The sequence below is a fragment of the Pocillopora verrucosa genome, chromosome 13 (assembly GCF_036669915.1).
Source record: "Pocillopora verrucosa isolate sample1 chromosome 13, ASM3666991v2, whole genome shotgun sequence".
Lineage (NCBI taxonomy): Eukaryota > Metazoa > Cnidaria > Anthozoa > Scleractinia > Pocilloporidae > Pocillopora > Pocillopora verrucosa.
This window is the reverse complement of record NC_089324.1, coordinates 11,492,013-11,511,877: the sequence shown is the minus strand read 5'-3', so window position 1 is coordinate 11,511,877 and position 19,865 is coordinate 11,492,013. Positions and strand designations below refer to the sequence as shown.

Sequence of the window (19,865 nt, the reverse complement as noted above, 5' to 3'; positions counted from 1 at the left end):
ACTATGACTGTTTCTTTTAATTATCTCGAACCTGGCCCGCGCGCGTTATGTCGGTGTCACCCTCACTCACGATGGTCCACAGGACGTCAGATGTATCATTATTCTCTCTATCCGTTAGGAATCATTTTCTTTACCTTTTTTCATCATCTACGCTTAGTCTAATGTCTTCTTTAGGCAGATCAGTCTCTAAAACAGAAGTCGTATATTACACGCGACACGCGCTGGTTTTCCACTCATGCCTCGCACTCACCTCCGCTGGAGACTGGAGAGCAGTCAATTTGAGCCCTACGTTAGCAAACAATCAGGTCAGCGTTAAGTTGAGGGAGAAGTAAATTGTGAGTGTAAGCATCATCTAGTGTGTTTGACGTAATGATACCATAACAGAGTAACCCGAAAACCGATGAGGGTAGTCTTGCTATATTTTTCGTTGTACGTATTTTTAGATATAATCGAGGAGTCGTTTTTTTATATATTTTTTTGTAATTCATGACTTGAGAATTTTTTTTTGTTATCATGTAGAAAAAAAGGTCAGGGCTCTTTCAAGGAATCACTTGGGAAATCGAAGTTGAAGAAGCCTGCTAGTTCGCATCACAATCGTGAATCGCAGGGTCATCGAGGGATATTAGGACATTTTCGAATTTCAGATGGGTTCGAACTGTCTCTGTTGTAGCTATTTACGGAGTTGTGGAAGGTCTTTATGCCATTTTATCCTATCACAAGAGGAAGGAGTACGACGTAAACGCCGTTTGATTTGGGGAGTGATCGTTTTGCTTATTGTGGATGTGATTTGGGTCGGCTCAGCAGAGTTGACTGATGTAAGTAAAATTTCTCACTTTACATTTAACAGAATGCACCAATCTTTAAGCATGGGGGAATAGGGAAAGGGGTGGAAGATACGTAGAGAGAATGACTTTTTACAGTCTTCAACAGCATAATAAAATTTTCCCAATGGAGTGAAACGAATCGTATTCCTACCTGTGGTTGATGTACAAAGAACAAACTGATCCTCTTAGGTGAACTGAAACAAAAAAAGTCTTGATAAGAAACCTGAAAAGTTCAGGTTTGGGAGGGTTTTTGAACTTGGCCTCTCTGATTCTAGCTGGGCAACAATGCCAACTGAAATATGAAGCCTGACTCTTACTTCTGTTTTATGTTGTAGTTTCTCTTAATTGCATATTACTTACAAGGATTATCCAGACTTCACCCTTTTCTAGTTTTCAAGGCAAAATGTTGGCTTGATGTGTTTGTATAAGGCGAAAGACTGGTTTGCACCTAATCATCAAATCACTCTTCTATGATGAAACAATACATATTCAACATGAGTTACCTGGAAACAATATTAAAATTTCCCATTGTTTTTACTCATAATGTAGGAAATGTGGTGGTGTAATGGTTGGTACCCTGGACTCCAGGTTGAGAGTTCAGGGTGCAAGACCTGGCCAAGTTATTGTGTTGTGTTCTTGGGCCAAACAATTTACTTCCATTGTGCCTCTTAGCTCTTCACCCAGGAGTATAAATGGGTACCGTTGAATTGTCAAAGAAGCCTGATGAAATGCTGGGGGTAACCTTGTTATAGACTGGAATCCCATATGCCATCTGAGGGGGGGAGGGGTAGTCTTATTCTCAGTCTCTTCATGCTATGTAACTAGGATAAGCTCAGGCTGAAAAAGTTGCATGGCTTGATTACAGATTTAAGCTTCTAATAATAATGAGAATTTCATTTGATTATAGTTTATCTTCAAAAGTGAAGGATTTAACAAGCCCTTTTTCACCACATATGTCAAGACGTCATCTTTTATGGTCTATCTCACTGGATTCCTTTTTTATGAGCCTTGGAGAATACATTGTAAAAACTGTAATGACACAACTAATGTAAGTTAAGATATGTATCTACCAGGGATACTAGGGATGTACTTCTTGACTCAAAATACTTGTATTTGGGTATGGTTGTCACTTAATCAAGGCAAGAATTTAGAAGAAAAAGTATTGACATGCTAAGTATAGTCTGTTAAGATGCTTTCCAGTCACAGATGGGATAAAGATGGACTCAATAAACCCTGTCCAAGTCCAAGTCCTCAGGTTGTTTACACTACCAAGGGTAGCTCTCCAGTCACAGGTGGGGTAAAGAGGAATGTGGGAAAAAAAAGAATGAGTAGGAGATAGGGCTAAGAGGAGAACAATGATTAGGACGGTGATGGGGGGGGGAACCCTGCCAAAGTCCTCGGACTGTTCTCAAGACCAAGGGCACAGTTGTTTTCCCATACATACCAACCTAGACAGGCATCTTACTCCTTTTCTTTTTCCGCTAGTTCAATTTTTCTTTAACCTGAAAGCTTTGCTTTAAAAACATTCTGGACCATGTTCCATATTTTATAAAACACTGAGTCTCTCACAAGCATGGGGTTAGCCAATCAGATTTAAGGATTTAAGTTTCCAGCCCACTGAGATGCTTCAGAAAAAAATAATTCAGAGTTTATTAAAAAATCATGATTCTTACTTGTAAGTGGTCTATTTCAAATCATTACGTTTATGGTTGTGCTCTTATGTTTGTTTAGGGTCAGAAAAGGTATACATATTCTATTTACCCTTGGATTTTACAGTAGCTTTACCCTTTGTCATGTTTATTTACTTGCTTGTTTGTTTTTGTAATTAGGTATCAGGATCAGATGTGAGCCAAACTGGAGAAAGCTCATCACTTTTAGGCTCTTCTGACTCATCACCGGCTCCCGAACCACACATGGTGATGATTGTTTTTAAATTGATTAAATTAATTTAATTGTTCTCATTCCAACTATAGACAATTTTCTCACAACTACCCTCATCCAGACTATCATGCTAGTAAATTAGTTATTGCCATTATTTTTGTCACTATTTTCTTTTCTGTTAATCATTATTAGCATCATTATCATTATTATCATCATTGTCATCATTCTGTCTGGAGTTCCTGTCAGTACTAATCAAGTGTGCAGGGAAACTTTAGTTAGTTGTGTCATGTGCTGGTGGTGTGTACACATTCTTGTTTCACCTCAACATTTGTTTATTCAACATTTTTTATTAAGTAATGAAAATTAACTGATGAAAGAGAAGTAACTGTACAAATAGCATAGCTACACCTGTAATCTGGACGTTGTAGAGTTTATGTATATACAATGTAAAATAATAAATATGGGAAAAATTAATACATAAGGAGAGGACAAGATCATTACATACAAAAGAAAGGAATTGAAGAAGATCAATACATAGAAAAGAAGACAAATAGGTTTAATTTATTATAAAAATATTAAGCTTCTAACTAAGGAATAATAATTATTCCTTAGTTAGAAGCTTAATATTTTTATAATAAATTAAACCTATTTGCTTTCTTTTCTAAAGAAAGAAGGCAAATAGATAATAATAGATAATAGTAGATTACTATTAATAGTAACAAATAGATAATAAATAATTGCTTATTTATCTTTGATAGTTAGCAACTTCTTTTCAATCATCTACAGTTTGTTGGATGCATCCTTATAAAACTTACACAATGCGTCATAACTATCAGAGTGTAAAATTGCAGATCTCTTGAGTCTGCTTGAAAGGTCTCTTCAGATGATCTTCAAGACTTTGAATGTGTTAACTCATTGTTGGCTATCTTGATTCCTTCTCTCAAAGTAGACAACTCTTTTGTAATTTCTTCAGCTTGCTTCTTTAAGGCGTTGTTTTCTCATTTAAGTTGTTTTGTAGCCATCACTGTTTAACATAAAACTCCTTAGTCTGTTGATCTCAATGAATAATTAATGGCAGAGGCACAAGTATTGCTCACATGTCCATCTTGTTATGTTATGCTTTTTGTCTCATCTTGAAAATTTGCTAAAATAAATGGCAGTTAAGCTGCTGGAGACAGCCTTGTCTTCAAGAATCTTAACCTCTACTTAGGGACAAAACTAATGGACCAGAACAGTCATTGTCTGTGTCATTGTCATCATCATTATCATAATGATCGTCCTTGTCTTTGTCTTCATCATTATTATGATTATTATCATTATTATCATTTCTATCATTTTCATCATCATTATTGTCATGTAAAACACTTCAACCACAAAAATAAGGACTGTTCTCCAAAACTTAACCATTTATTTTGTACATTTCTCAACCAGGAGGTTGCATAAATCATATAACCTTAATCTCACCAAAGTGATGGCACGCAATGCGTACAAAGAAGATAAAAAGTGTAAAAACTGAACAAATTGTCAATGTTCAGTCACAACAATTGTTGGTATTTGTTCTCGTTCTTATTGTCAATATCATCATCATCATCATCACTACCCATTACATTCATTCACAGCACCAGCTAACAATTTTCTGGCCAAGGTTCTCAGGTATATTCTGTAAATGTCTTGAAATAACAAGTTTCCTTAGTTCACTTACCTAAATCACCTTCAACTGAAGGTGTTATTCCTTTCATAAAATTCTGGCTTTCACTTAACCTTTTCCTCCTCCCAAACCCATTTCATTATCATTATTGTCATGTAACGCACTTCAACCACAAAAAGAAGGACCCTAACTCCTATGTCACTACATACTGCAATGTCAATTACTTTGCATGTCTACTTGTGGTTGTTTAGAACTACCAAATCAAGTCTCCAAGCTGTTATCTCATGGCTAGTTGAAAAGCATTTAGTCAACTGTTGTTGCAGTTACTTCTATTATTAGTAATACTAGTTACTGTCAGTAGTATCAACAAATTTCTTCAAGACAAGAATTTTTCAATGATTGCTTTTATTTTCAATGTACAGAACGAGCCAACTTTTGAGCAAATGACAGATGATGAGCGCACCAGCGGAGTTGATATGGTTTCTAGTAATTCATATGAAATAATTTCAAGTAGGTGATGCTCAATTTGACATCAGTAAGATTAGATGTGTCTTTTATCTGTTAGCAAATTTGTTCTCCTGGAGTTCCTAACTTTATGTTATTTCTTTTAGTGTTCATTTGGAGAATTTGAACATAAATCATGACAAGATATCTTTCCCTTAGAAGAGGTTAAACTAAATTCACATAATTATATAACAATATCTATTATTTTTTACCCCAGATGAGGTTATTCCCCTTAAATGGAACGTACATTGTGCTGGGAGTTTTGCCAAACATACCCAATGGCTGTTTTATTTGTTCAAAGAGCTTTACGTAAAAGGCAAAATGATTGACTGTGACTTTCCACACACTAACCAAGTTTTAACCTAGACCTTGTAGACCTTTCCTCTGAGCCATTTGCTCACTAAAGTGAACTACCGGTATTTTCCTGAAACACCTCCATATTTCAAGATATAACACTTGTATTCTGCTTGAAAGACTTGACACTTGTTAAAATTCCCCACCCAAGCCAGGCAAGGTTCAAATTCCCCACCCCCAGGCATTGCAATGGTCAAATGCCTATGGGTCTCTTGGGCAGGGGAGGGGGGGGGATTAATTGGTGCATGAATTACATTCAATGACTGAAGTTTTCTTCACTCTGTGGCATAAATTCCTTTTTATATTCAGAGCCTAGAAAAGTAACCTTCAACAGTGTGAGAGAGGTGCGTCGGTTAGCAGGTAAATGGTACAAGTGTTTAATGTTTTACACTGCAATGTCAGTCTCCATATTCTTCATGCTGTTCAACCAACATTTCCTGAGGTGCTGGAAAGGAGGATTTGTTTAACAATCAAAGCTTCTTAGGTCAGCAATCGTTTGCTTTATCCTCGTGATCTTAATGAATGATTGAGCAGTATTGCTCTAGGGAGAAATTGGATGCTAGTCACTCAAAAGGTTTAAACATTATTAATAATAGTGGGAGATATTTTTCTTATAAATTATTCGGTATTGGAAATATAGGATATAAGGTGATTTTCTTTGTTATTTTATTATTATTATTATTATTATTATTATTATTTCAGAGTGCCTCTGAGAAACTGATGTTGTAAAAGTGATGTACAGAGCAACACAAAAAAGTCACAACCATGTTGTTCAATTAACAATAGTTTTTTTTTGTACCCTGTAGACCATGTTGGGGAACAGGCCTGGAGTGCACGACGGCCATATCAGGCTTCACAATTACCAAGCCATAAGTTGCCTCTTAGGAAAGTGGCTAAAGTGGCTTTAATCTTTTGCTTTTTGGTTAGTAAAAAAAAAACTTTTTCATAAGTGCAAGATGATTTCAAATTGGAGGTTGACAAAGAAACTGCCCTTTCTTTTCCTTTCCTTTCAAATGAATGTGGTGATAGCCGGTAGCTCATCATAGACTGACTGAGTTATCTGTAGTTCAGTGCTGAAGCATTGAGACAGGGAATCTAAATGACTTGGGCTTGATTCCTTGTAGGGGATTTTTGCTCTGTATTACACCCATGACCAATAAATTTTAATCTTAATATTGAGTCAGAAGTCAGAGCAGGGGTGGATATTTTGGATGTGGCATTTGACCATACTTCATATATTGCTCGAAGAGCCTTGCTCCCCTCACCTCCCCCCCCTTTAGGTACCATAATCCTGAGCTGTGCTACCCCAGAAAATTTTGAAATATTTCAGTGATAGTGATTCTTTTGGGTTTTTTTTGGAGCAGAAACCTTCATGCTTTTGTTACCAAAATGAGATGATTTCTTTAAATAATTGAGTAATGATATGATGCATCAATCAACAGTTGAATCATCTTTTCCAAGGAAAGTACACAATCCTTCAACTTGTTAAAAAAAAAAAAAAAAACTACGAACAGCTATAAGGTCAAATATATCTTATTTCGGGGAAGATAGTCACTTTTGTGTTATTCTTTTGGTTGAAATTTAAAGAGCAGCTGGCAGTCAATCAATGTGCTTCATGCTTAGCTCATAATGAAACTCTTGAGTGCTTAATTAAGACTTCATACCATTGATTGCTTACTATTTTTGCTAATTAATTTCAAGTAAATTTTTCCATCCAGTGGTTCAGTGCTAACTGCAGTTACCAGGTGGCCATTTCCAACACATCACCAGCTGCTGTCAATATTTTGTCCTCTTCATCAGGTAAAAGAAACCTTTAAGTTTGTGCAGTCTTACTTTCCCAGTTATAAATCATTTTAACTCAGGCCTTTAATCACAAAGGGTGATAAGAAAAAGGAACCACCCTAAATTTTAACTCCATTTTTCAGTCTTGCTCATTGTTTTGGCTAATTCAAAAGAAGCTGAAAAAATGGGAATTTTATAACTCTATCTTCAAATTACTATGGGTTTTGCTGCCATTTTAGAGAGTAATTAACTAAAGAAACTCAGGCAAGTACATTTACCTTTTCCATAAGTCTTAAGGTTGTAGTAAGGACTGTAAAAAGAAATTCAAAACCATTTTCATTATCAGGAAACCCCATGCCAAATAACCATCAGGTTGATTTGTAACAAAGGTATATAGTGCAAGTGATAGAGAAGAAAAAGACCTTTTATTGTTTCTGCTGGAAACATAACACTTATCATACCCATGCTTAGTCACTGCTGAACAAAGTCAGTACTTGCTATTTTTTCTCTTTATGACAGGACTCTTTACACTCATTTTAGCATCTATATTCCAGAGTTCAACTTCTGACAAATTTTCAGTGACAAAGCTTGTTGCTGTTCTAATGAGGTAAGTTTGAATTTTGATCTTTCAAAAATTTTTGATCTTTCTTGATGTTGTCCCTAATTAAGAGAATTATTTTCCATTGCATGTTTGATAAGGGGGTTATTTCAAATGAAATTATTGTGGTAACTTCCTTCTAGTCAGTTCTGTAACTTTACAATAGGATTCGTCTAACTCAAGCTCTGTTGGCTCAAACTCCCTGCCAACTCCAACAAAATGTGATTTCCCTTGGATTTGACCCCATCTTTTCAGTCATTTACTATCAGCTAACCATAGCTTGCCTAACTTTAACTAATTTTACTTTCCCTTTGCTCAAATTTGTTCTAGCTTTAGAACTGCAACTTCAGTAAAAAAACATTGGGCAATAAACATCAAAGTATCAGAACATAGCTGATGAATATATCCCAATTAGAAATTGCAAATGAATCAAACAGGATAATGTTTAATAAAGGGTAACACATTTTGCTAAACTTCCCAAACTTAATGTTCCTGTCAAAAAATTCCTATAAAACAAACTAAGTTTACAAAAATGACTGTCGATTTGCAAGAATTGTAAAAACATGATTCGCTACTAATCATGAACAATTTAATACCAATCCTAATTATTTGAAACACCCCCCCCCCCCCCCAGCTCAAATAATTTTTTGTTTCCCTTTGGGGGCTTGATTCAGACTGGTTCATCTGTTACCTCTATAGTAAGTAACGGAAAGTCATAATAACAGAGCTCTAATTTTTTTTGGTTCTAGTGTTACTGGTATTGTGCTGGTTACACTAGCAGACTCTAGAAAAAAAGGGGATGGAATCAGTGTTGGAGCATTATGGGCCTTGGCCAGTGCATTCTTGTAAGTGTGGCTGAGATTTAGTACACAAACATACAAATAGCTTCTATCATACTTCCTGCAAATTCCACTATAATCACAGTGGCCCACTGTGCTTGCTGGTAAGAGGTCCATGATTGTTCTGGCTGGTATCAGACAGCAAGATGCTGTCAGATGTTGGAGCATTATGGGCCTTGGCCAGTGCATTCTTGTAAGTGTGGCTGAGGTTTAGTACATAAACATACAAATAGCTTCTATTACAATAGGATTCTGGCAGGTATCAGACAGTAAGATGCTCGTGATGAAGCAGCGCCGATAAGATACTGCCTAAAGGCTAATGCACAGATAATCACACACCCAGATTATTAACAGGAAAACCAACATGAAAATATGCACATACCTAGGTAATCATGCAGATTGTCATTAGGCAGCCCAATTTGAAAATAAACACACATAAAATCATGCAGAATTGTAACAGGCAGACCAATTTTAAAAAAAAAATACACACACACATAAACAATCATGCAGAATGTAAACAGGCTGACCAGCATAAAAGGATGAGTGACATACAGATAGGCCAACAGTAAGACATTCAAACATGCTGGAAGATCTGTGGGTTCAGCACATGGACAGAAAAATAGATAAAGAGACTAAATCTAATGAAATCTAAAAAGTCTCAACTGTCCTTAGCATCAGTTGCTTGTACTTATCTCTCTAATTACTTTGTTACACAGTCAGTTATTTTTTCTTCTTTTCAGGTATGCTTGTTATTTAACAATGATAAAACATAAGGTTCCCAATCAGAAGCAGATGGACATTCCCATGTTCTTTGGTAAGAGAAGAATTTTTTATAGGTTTGTTTTAAGTAAAATGCTGTCATAGTTTTTCTGTAAATATGTGTTAGTTTGGATAGAGTGCTTTTTGATCAAAAGTTTTAAAACTAAAATCAAAATTATCACAACAGCCAATTAGAGAAAAGGAAAATACCATTAAGAGCCAAAGACAACTCAGACTGAAAATGATTAACTGCTTAACATAAAGGAAAACATGGGCAACCATGTCATGATTAGTGTTAGTGTTACATCTGATTGGTTGATTGAGTGGCCTAATTATTCTGGAGCAATTACAAGGTAAAGTAAAGTAAAACCAATGCAATCACAGAGTACATTCAACGCTCAATTAAAAATTGCTTTGACAAGCCAACTGTACGACTCTCTTTCAGGTCTCGTTGGATTGTTTAATTTCATTCTTCTGTGGCCTGGATTTTTCATCCTCAACTATTGGAAAGTTGAGCAATTTAAGCTTCCTCCAGAGCCAACTGTTTGGGGCTATATTACTTTGAATGCCCTCATTGGAACAGTTCTGTCAGAAGCCTTGTGGCTTTGGTAAATCTTCTCTTTTTCATTGACTGTTTTATCTCATGCCCTGTCAGGTCTTATGTCACATCACCAAAGCCATTTACTTTCATATAATTTTCTTATGTTTCATGTCCTCTCACATTGAGTCACATAACAGAAAATTGCATCATGTCACGCAATCTCAAGTCATGTCATGTCTTGTGTTATTTTAAGATGTCATGACAAGTCACAGTATTGACTGTCTTATGTCATGTAAGTCTAAACTCCTCACATGTCACCAAAGTCATATACCATGGTATCATTTTCTCATGTTTCACTTCATCTCGTGTTAAGTTGTGTTACATAACATTATTATATACTCAACAAAATATCGCGTTTCTGATTGGTCAATGATGAATGCATAAATAGGTTATAGAGTGCAATAGAGGTTATAGAGTGCAATACGGAGAAGTTGCCATGGAAACACCGGGGAAGCACCAAATTTGAACACCAAATTATAAAAAAATCGAGAATATAATAAATAAAAAATCGTATGAACCTGCTCGTGCATTTCGTGATGTTTTGAAAGTTCTCAAATTGCACTCGCCTATGGCTCGTGCAATTTTGAGAACTTTCAAAACATCACTCGTGCCCATAAATCACGAAATGCACGAGCAGGTTCATACGATTTCCTATACTTATGACATGTCACCTCATTTCAAGTCACATGGCATCTTGTGTCATTTCAAGTAAGATATGTCACAATGTTGACTTTCTTATCTCACACTATGTCTGGTCTAATCTCATGTGACTGAAGTTGTATCCCATCATACCATTTTCTCATATTTCATGTCATGTCAAGTCATGTAACATGTCATTACATCATGTCACCTCATTTTGAATCACATTGTGTCTTGTGTCATTTCAAGTTAGATGTCAAGACATGTAACGTCATGGACTGTCTTACCTCATGCCATTTCAGGTTTCATATCATGTCATTTAAGTCACATTCCTTTGGATCATTTTTATTTGTCTCCTGTAATCTCATGTAAAGTCATATAACACTACTTAAAGTCATGTCGCCCCATTTCAAGTGACATCCTGTTTTGTGTCATTTTGGGTAAGATGTCATAACCTGTTACGTCATGTCATGTCATTAAATTTGATGTGATATGAGTCATGTGTATCTCTTAGCATGTCACACAGTGCCATACCGTATCATGAGTTTGTCATGTTTCTTTGTGGTTGTGTAGTTATTTTGATTTGTACCTTATACTTCAGCGCTTCTCCTTTCGAACCATACCTTGATTTTCCATTTTCTTTGAAGGAGAGGAACTTGAGATCAAGTGAAACAAACACTTAAATTTCATTATATTTAGCGATCTGACAAGTGCATTTTGTAATCTATATTTTAGGGGCTGTTACTTGACGTCATCATTAACAGCTACACTTTCTTTGGTTTTGATCTTACCACTGACCATGATCGTTGACGTGTTCATGAAGAGAGTAGGTGAATTTGAATTTTCAACTCAGTGGTCTGACATCAGCGCACGTGCGAACGTTGTAATGACCAGGTGACGTGCTTGCAGGCTGTCAGAACCAATAGTCTCGCACGAGTTACAAACAACCACACGAGCCACTAACAAGAGTATAGCTTTTCTGTTAAAGCTCAAAACAGGATGTTGATTCAACAGGATAACTGTAATCGTATAAGCTTTTTGATCCAGAACTCTTCAGTTTTCCTTTTCCCTAATTTTGTTTCCTTTTACAGATTTTAATCAACGTTTTTAATTTTCTTACGCTTATTTGCGAGAGAGCAGCTGTTATGTTTTTCTTACAAATTTTGCGCGGGAAATTGGTGCGCAGGCTGTCAGAATTGATCCCTTGCGCATGCCTAACGTGTGACCGCTGAGCTGAATTTTCATACGTATCTTCTTCAGTAGCAGTTTACTATCTGTGGTAAAAATCATTTTGCGAACTTCTCCCGCGTCCATGGTTGAAATATTGATTTCATTCGATTTTGCAGGTCCATTTCTCATGGATGTTCTTTTTGGGCACTATACCGGTTTTTTTGTCATTTTTCGCTGTGAGCTTTTTAACCCATTACGGAGATTGGGACCCAATCTGGATTGGAGTGAAGAAACTCGCCAATAGCCAGAGGCAGCTTGTTATTGGGTGTGTTGAATAATAAATAGATTACCAGCTAACTCAATTAGTGGTGGGTCGCAAACAGCCCCAAATCAGGAGGGACCTAAGTAAGTTCGTTTCCATGTCTCTGCTCGCCTCTCTCTGGTTCCAGGGGGCGGGAAGTATACAGATCCTGATAAAAAAGTTGAGAGTTCTTTTCTTGGCTCTTGCTACCGCTATTTGGGTTCAGTTTGAAATGCCATAACGAGGGCATCCTATTTAAGTGGTCAATGTCAAAGGCTTTTATTAATATCTTTTTCTGTTGAATCTTCACTCATTTTTGCACTCGTCCTGCTAAAATCGGTTTCTAAAGAAAATCTGCATGTGTTAAGAAAGCAAGCGTGAGAGTTTCTTGGCGGGATTTTTTTCCTTGAGGTGGGGGTGGGAATGATTATTAGTTTGAGAATACTCATTAACTCATAAACGCGCTGTTTTCTGACGTTATCTGAACAATCATTCGTTGAAGTGGAATGAGGAGTTGTGGATAGGGGAAGATCTAGAACTTTCACTGGCACCAAGGTGAAGGAGAGGACAAAGGCACTTTGTTAGTCTTTGCCTTGGACAAGGATCGAGAGACAGTGCAAAGTTAAATATAATTTTAATGTTTTTATGCTTTTCATCTCCAGGAGATTGGATGCAGAGCAAACAGAGAGCTTGAGAAACGCTTCTGTTCATGGAGAAGAGACCACAACAGAGGGGATGACTTAGAGACCTAAAGAGCTTTGAAAGGGAACATTCCCTCCTCCTAGGCCCCCTTCCCTGCTCCTATTTCCGACATCTGACTCATCCCCAGTCCTTCTCAAAGAAGGCTACACGGGCAGGATAAGAGCACGAAGTGTGATTGATAGGGAGAAAACGAAAGAGGAAGAAGTTTCTTCCCATTTCTTGTCACCCTTTTTGTCTCACCCAAGTGCCGAAAGGCATTTTGGGGACGACTAGGGGCGAGTTAGACGGAACATTGAGCATGTGCATAGTGATAGTCCAATTATCCCCCGAAAATCAGTATTCATTTGCATTTGAAGTAAATTGTTGATATGCTTCTTAGCTATTCACAAATTTAATAATTCTTGAGTTAGTGACAGAAACTTGGGATAATGATAATTGTAATGTTAGTGGCTTTTTACATGTCAAATTTATTAACACAAAATTACAAAAATTTTCAATATCTTAAGAATTTTACATAAATTATTTATATGTAACTCGTTTCCAAAGTGCTCCTCTTTGAAACGACAGGAGGGAACTTGGGAACGAGTTTGGCTCATCAAAATTTTTTTAGACAAAGTTTGACCCTATTTTTGCATAGATTACGTAAGTATGAATCTAAGTTAATTTCAAATCGTATCATTATTTAATTAACACCTTGGCGAGAATTAAGAATCTGTAACCTCAGGTAAAATATTTTTATGCGAAACAAGTGTCTTGCCGTACGCAACTTGTGAAATTCAGGAATTTATGTACACCAAGAAGGATCCTCTCTTGGTTTGTAATAAATCTATCCTTTGTGAAACCAGCTGTACTTGAAAAATATATTATAGGCTCCACTTGGCTCAGTCTCCCGTGAATTGGTCCTTTGTCATATCACGCAACGCTCACAATCAACGCTTCTATTGAAGGAGGTTCTTGAATGACAACTCAAGGAAGGACCGCAAAGGAGACGAAAGTATTTTCTATTGCTGTGCAAGTTGTTTTGTTGCATATTATCTTTAACATTGCCATAATAGTGTCTATAAAGGTTCTTCAAAAAGATGATTCTGAGAAATTTACATTGCTGTGAAAATTATGAAAAGTGGGATTTTTTCCTAGTCCTCTGTTTTAGCCAGCCCATCTCGAGCATCTAATTTCGTTTGATTAAGACAAACACAATTCGCGCGCTTTCGCACAGTTGCTCAATTCAACTTGTGGGTCGGTTATCTATGCCGGGCTCTCTTCTCAAAGGAAACAAACTCGAGCAACCGAGACCGTTTGGGCTGTCTATTCCTAGCCAGGTATCAACTTTTTACCGGGAAACCCACCTGACCCACTAAGTACCAACATACCAGAGCAAACATAAGGCCTTACTAATTGAGGTGCATGGGGTCAGCGGTAGCTCGGGATAAACTACCAGACTCCTTAGCGAGCCGAAGCCAACAGCTGCCATCTCCGGAAACAACTTATTGGAACTGGGAATGTAACAACTCGGTCATTCTGCCTTTTTCGATGTCATGAAATTTGGACGTTTTCACGTTTTTATTTTATTTTTATTTCTACCTAGTCAAGAAGCATTTGCCTCAGTGAACAAGAAGATAACGCTCACGCAACCGACCGTAATTCTGATTTCTTTCGACGGATTCCGTTGGGACTACCTTGACAAAGTTCCAACTCCGAATTTCGATTCCATCGTACGAAATGGAGTAAAGGCTAAACACATTATTAATACTTTTGTCACAAAGACATTTCCTAATCATTATACGATTGTGACAGGGTTGTACGAAGAGAGCCATGGAATCCTCGGGAATAACATGTACGATCCTGTTTTCAACGAAACCTTTCATATTGGTTCGCCTTCTTTCTTGGATATCAAATGGTGGAATGGCGAACCTGTTTGGATAACGAATCAGAAGGCCTTAAAAAAAGCGCCGTTGTTTTCTGGCCAGGTTCGGAAGTAAAAGGGCAAACGCCTACACATTTTTTAAAGTACAACAACAAACTTCCTTTCAAGAAAAGAGTGCAGTACCTGCTCGATCAACTAGAAGGAAATGACCCTCCTAGTTTTCTCGCTGCTTATTTTAACGAGCCAGACCATACTGGCCATCAAGTTGGCCCAAATTCGCCAGAGCTCCATAAAGTTATACGCAGGGTAGACAACGTTACTGGATATCTATTGAAAAGTTTGCAAAATCGAGGTTTGTTGGATCAGGTAAGGTTTCGCGTGCATTGTACTAATGAACTTCCTTGTTTACCCATATTACGTAGTGCTGCTGTTGGGCTTACTAATATTTGTTTTGAGAAATTATCGCGAATACATCACGGCACTGAAATTTTTGGTTTAAACGTTCGGTTCAAGCATCAAGTCGATAACTCAAGCGACTGTTTTGATTTTACTGATTTCTTTGATAAACAAGATCATTTAACTGTAGTCTCCTGCGAAAATCTCGATAGTCATTTATTTCATCATGTTGTAATTGACTATTGACACTGTGGTGGGCTAAAAATTCAGTTCGAAAAGACATTTTTGTAAATAACTCGCGCGCGTTTCAATAATTTAACTTGTAGTCATACATATTCATTAAATATACAATTCTGGGATAAAGAGAACAATTGCAAAAACAACGGATGGCTTTTCTATGCCGAAATCTTTCCCAAATTATTTTTGCAGATTGTGTTTTAAATAGTAATGCTTAGTTTGAATTAAAAAAAAAAAAAAAGAAAAGAAAATTGGCACTTGAATTAAAAAAAAAATTAAAAGAAAATTGGGACTTGAAGGTCTACTGTGCCCTTAAATTGCCTTAGGGCCTGTTTACGTGGAGGTGGGGGACCCCAGGTAGGTGAGGTAACCTGCCTAGGTGGTGTAACCCCCCTGTCCATATAATTTCTTATTTCATCTTGATCATGTTTACAACCCCTGCCTAGCTGGGGTTGTGTTCATGGCAAAAAGCTCAAAAGCAAAAACATGTATGTTTTAAAACTTTGTACATTTCCTAGCTGTCTCATGGCAGAAATCACCAGAAACCACAATGGACACACAAGGACTGTTAAATGTTCACATTTTGGAATATTTAGCATTGTAAAATGACCATATTTTGTTTCCCAGACTATTCAGTATAACATATTAAGTCAACGTTTCCTCGCATAACCTAACACCGGTAACACAATGCGTGACACTTTCATGAATAAATAAATATGTGTCAGAGAATTAATCTTTCATCTTTCTCAAGATGTGAGCTCAGGATGCCTCTGCTCAAACTCCTTAATTGCAAGCGCAACAACAACCTCAAGAAACCTCACTCCAGCACCCCAGGGTTGTAAGATTGTATGTAAATGCGTTTTATTTTTTGACCACAGCTAAGTGGTTTACCTCACCTACCTGGGGTCCCCCATCTCCATGTAAACAGGCCCTTAATTTAGCAATTGCTCCTGCAGCCAAACTGTCTGTTTTTACCTGTGTGATTACAAGAACCCTGGAAATGGTGAAATCCGATAGTTAAACAGCCAATGACAAGCATGCACAGTTATTAAATTTTCAACTCTGAATATGACATTTCTAGTGTTCTGATTCACTTATTCAAATCTGGTTATCAGCACCTATTTCAAGTCACCTTACATGGAAATGCATATTGTCGCACAGAAAAAAAGGCTCCAAATATCCATATGATTAGTATTTAATGAAATTTAATAAAACAATTATTTCATTCAAACCTACTGGATACCAGATTGGTTATAGCCAACTATATTGGCCAATTTCAAATTAGTTGCTGGTTAACACCTTGAATTGTGTCCACTCAGTTCCATTGCCATCACTTATTCCCAGGATCTGATCACTACATCCTGTCTTGTTGCCACATTTTCTATCAAATTAGTGAAGAGAATTTGGTGATGTATTCTCTTCAAAAAATTGCTAGATAACTTATTGACATTTTAAGAAGTTACATTATCAACAATGAGTGATATAATTGCTTGACCCTTTAAACCTGAATATTAGTACCCATATTCTCCATAATTATCTCTACATTTCCTATGATACTGACAAGGAGAATTTGTTTAACAATCAAAGCTTCTTAGGGTGGTGATCATTTCCTTTATCCTCATGATCTGAATGAATGACTCAGCAGTATTTCTTTTTAGGAGAAATAAGATGCTAACCATTGTTAAGCTTTGAATAGTTAAATAGTTAACACACTAAGATGAATAAATACTTTCTCCTTAAGGTCAACTTGATTATCACCAGTGATCATGGAATGGCCGAACTGAACAGTTCTCGCATCATTGAATTAGACAAGTTTTTACCATCTGACTGGTACACTCTCGTGGCCTGGCCTGGAAAATCAGACCGACCAAAGGATGTTTATTTCCATGTTTTACCCAAGGATGGCATGTTAGACAAGACGTACAAAAAGCTCAAAGTTATTCCACATCTTAATGTTTACCTCAAGAAAGAAATTCCGGAAGAGTTCCATTACAAACACAACAGACGGGTCATGCCAATTTTAATTGTTGCGGATGATCAGTGGATAATTACCAGGTCCATATCAGAAATAAATACTCATGGAAACCATGGTTACAGTAACAAGTATTCAGACATGCATCCTTTTTTCCTTGCTCAAGGACCTGCATTCAAATCAAACTTTATCTCTGAACCCTTTGAAAATGTTCACATTTATCCCCTAATGTGCCACATACTTGGAATTGAGCCTTCATCAAACAATGGCTCCTTATTAGCAGTTAAGCAGCTCCTGAAAATAGCTCCACAAGAAGTTAAACAGGATGTCACAGCACTTATTGTACTTTCAGTAATTTCATTTGTTGTTTTTCTGCTGATGAGTTATGGCATTGTCTCTTTTTGTGTCAAAAATCATTGCAGAATGCGGCAATATGGACATATCTATGATTTGGGAATATCAGACTTTGATCTTTGAGTAGGCAAATAATAAATTTATTGTATCTACCAGTTAGTAGGTGCACTATTTTTGATCAGTTAGCCTGCAATATTTCACTGTGCAGTCCCCACAATTCAGAACTTGGTTTGAATTGAAATCTCCCCCCTCTATTTGAATCCCAAGATATAATTCATATCTCACTAAATTTGTTTTCTTAGTTCATACTGTAACTTACAGAACCTCTTTTTTTGCGCTCTGATTTATTGCCCATTCTATGTGCTTGGGCTATTAATTTGAGTGGACTAAAAACTTAGCTCATAATTTACAAGACAGACTCAGAACTAGTTTGTAAGAGGTATGGATAGTATTAGAAAAATAACTTTTTGACATAGTTTTACTATCACACTTCATTTATACTCTGCATTGGGGTTTAGTTATTATTATTATTATTATTATTATTATTATTATTATTGAAAGAGCACAATTTAATGTGTTGTTCAATTTGATTGGATTGCTTTTAAGTTCATCTAACATTCAAGGTTTGGAATGTTGTTCACCAACTTGATTGCAAAGTACACATTAATTGATGATTGAAATCATTTCAGATTACTAGATATTTAATTAGTTAGTATATGGAAGTTCAAGTAAGTTAATTTTTACTTGCAAAATATATTTATACAGCATGGTATATTACACAGTGAAATAGAATTTGATCAATGTGGTTTTGTTTGGAAGAAATATTGGTTCACTAAAGTGCTGTCATCTCAAGATAGTAGACATTTACTCAGAATGGGCTCCTCAAGAAGGATAGAAGGCTTGTCAAACTATGGACAGTTTATGAACAGAAATTGTTACTTTTATTATTGATGTCTTTTATAGAAAAAATGTAAATTACCTTTTTTTATTCAACGTTAAGCAAGTTGCACTAGACTTTTAATAAGGTCATTTTGCAAGGCTAAATTGATGGAATGCATGGAATACTGTCCAAATTTAAATAAATTCCAAGTCCACTGTTATCATAACCAGGTATTCATTTATTTGTGATTGATTCAGTCTTGTTCCAACATGACTGAGATCATTAAAACTTGGAAAAAAAAATAATGGAGAACATATTACTCATGATTGCCTTAAAATTCTTGTGACTATGAAGAGAAACTTCCAAAAAAATAGAAAATTAACCATTTTTCATTCAACTTTTGTCAAGTTGTACCATTCTATTAACAACATTATTTTGTAAGACTTAATCGATGGGTGTACGGAATACTGGCCCAATTTAAATCAATTCTAAAGTGAACGGTTCTTAATTAAATCTTGTCAGAATAAATGTGATCATTAAAACAATAGACTACAAGGTGAAAAAGCTTATGGAGAACATGTCACTAAATTAATTTTAAATTATCACGTCTATGAAGAGAAAATTGAAAAGAATGAGAAAAATTTTAGTCATGAACTATTCACAATTGTCAATAAAGTTCATTTCCTTTTGAGATCAAAGGCTATTTTTTGTCTTTTCTACATTTTATCCTTAAATATTGAATTTACTCTTTCGATTACACTCACTTTTCCTAATAAGAACGTCTAATTTTGATTCTGAGTCTGAATCTTCCTTTTTGCGATTTGAGCTTTACAACATCCTTACCATGTTCGTTATGCTGTAACATTATTAGACATAGTAGCGGAGCTCGCAGAACGTAGCCCCATAATCATACAAAATAGTAGTAACCCATCAAGCCGAAAAAATTTGGATGTACGACCGTACGACCGTGCGACCGTACAAGGTGCTACTTTTAACATGCGTGGTCAAAGGGCAAAAGAGATAAAATTGAGTTAATAGGGGGTTGAAAAGATCAATGTGTAAACAAATTTGTCACATATTGTTGTACTTAAAGGAAGCGAGGATGTGGATTAGATAGAAGAAGGAGGGGGCGTATATTGGCCATGATGTCAAGAAGGAACTAATCATATTCCTGAGACTGTGCAAACCTTTACCCTCACCTCCCCTAAAGGGAACAATATTTAAAGTTTGCTCTAACAAATCTCGCCTCATTAAATGCTTCCGGATTCGGTCCATAACACACCCCGTTGAAAAGGCTCACAAGTAAAATATGGTGAGGGTTAGGTCGCTTAGGGTAACTCAAGACCTCGAAACCCATACCTTGTTTGGTGGCATCTACCTGTTCTGTAAGTGATCTCCACCCCACCAATCAGCCCCTCCCCCCTCCCTTGCCGAGGCCCCGCAGGCTTTTAACCTAAATATTTAGTTTAATTATATTTTGATTTACAGGTATTTAAAACAATCTACTAAAGACTAGCGATTTTTTCTACTTGAATTTCTTTTTAATGTACACTTCTGTTT

The 19,865-nt window shown here is 36.4% G+C and overlaps 2 protein-coding genes across 2 annotated transcripts; both read left to right on the top strand.

Moving 5' to 3' along the window:
* The first annotated feature begins 365 nt into the window (after window positions 1-365).
* Window positions 366-13,443, top strand: LOC131799025 (solute carrier family 35 member F5-like). Its single transcript, XM_059116690.2, is given in 16 exon segments — window positions 366-429; window positions 520-815; window positions 1,732-1,872; window positions 2,654-2,740; window positions 4,776-4,863; window positions 5,521-5,571; window positions 6,018-6,133; window positions 6,930-7,011; window positions 7,513-7,600; window positions 8,341-8,436; window positions 9,171-9,244; window positions 9,635-9,797; window positions 11,165-11,255; window positions 11,776-11,924; window positions 12,563-12,621; window positions 12,624-13,443. Coding segments are annotated over 15 exon segments (1,485 nt in total). The 5' UTR covers window positions 366-429; window positions 520-644; the 3' UTR covers window positions 12,653-13,443.
* A 634-nt stretch (window positions 13,444-14,077) lies between these two features.
* Window positions 14,078-18,961, top strand: LOC131799029 (ectonucleotide pyrophosphatase/phosphodiesterase family member 5). Its single transcript, XM_059116693.2, is given in 3 exon segments — window positions 14,078-14,537; window positions 14,540-14,832; window positions 16,841-18,961. Coding segments are annotated over 3 exon segments (1,401 nt in total). The 5' UTR covers window positions 14,078-14,137; the 3' UTR covers window positions 17,549-18,961.
* Window positions 18,962-19,865: the final 904 nt, after the last annotated feature.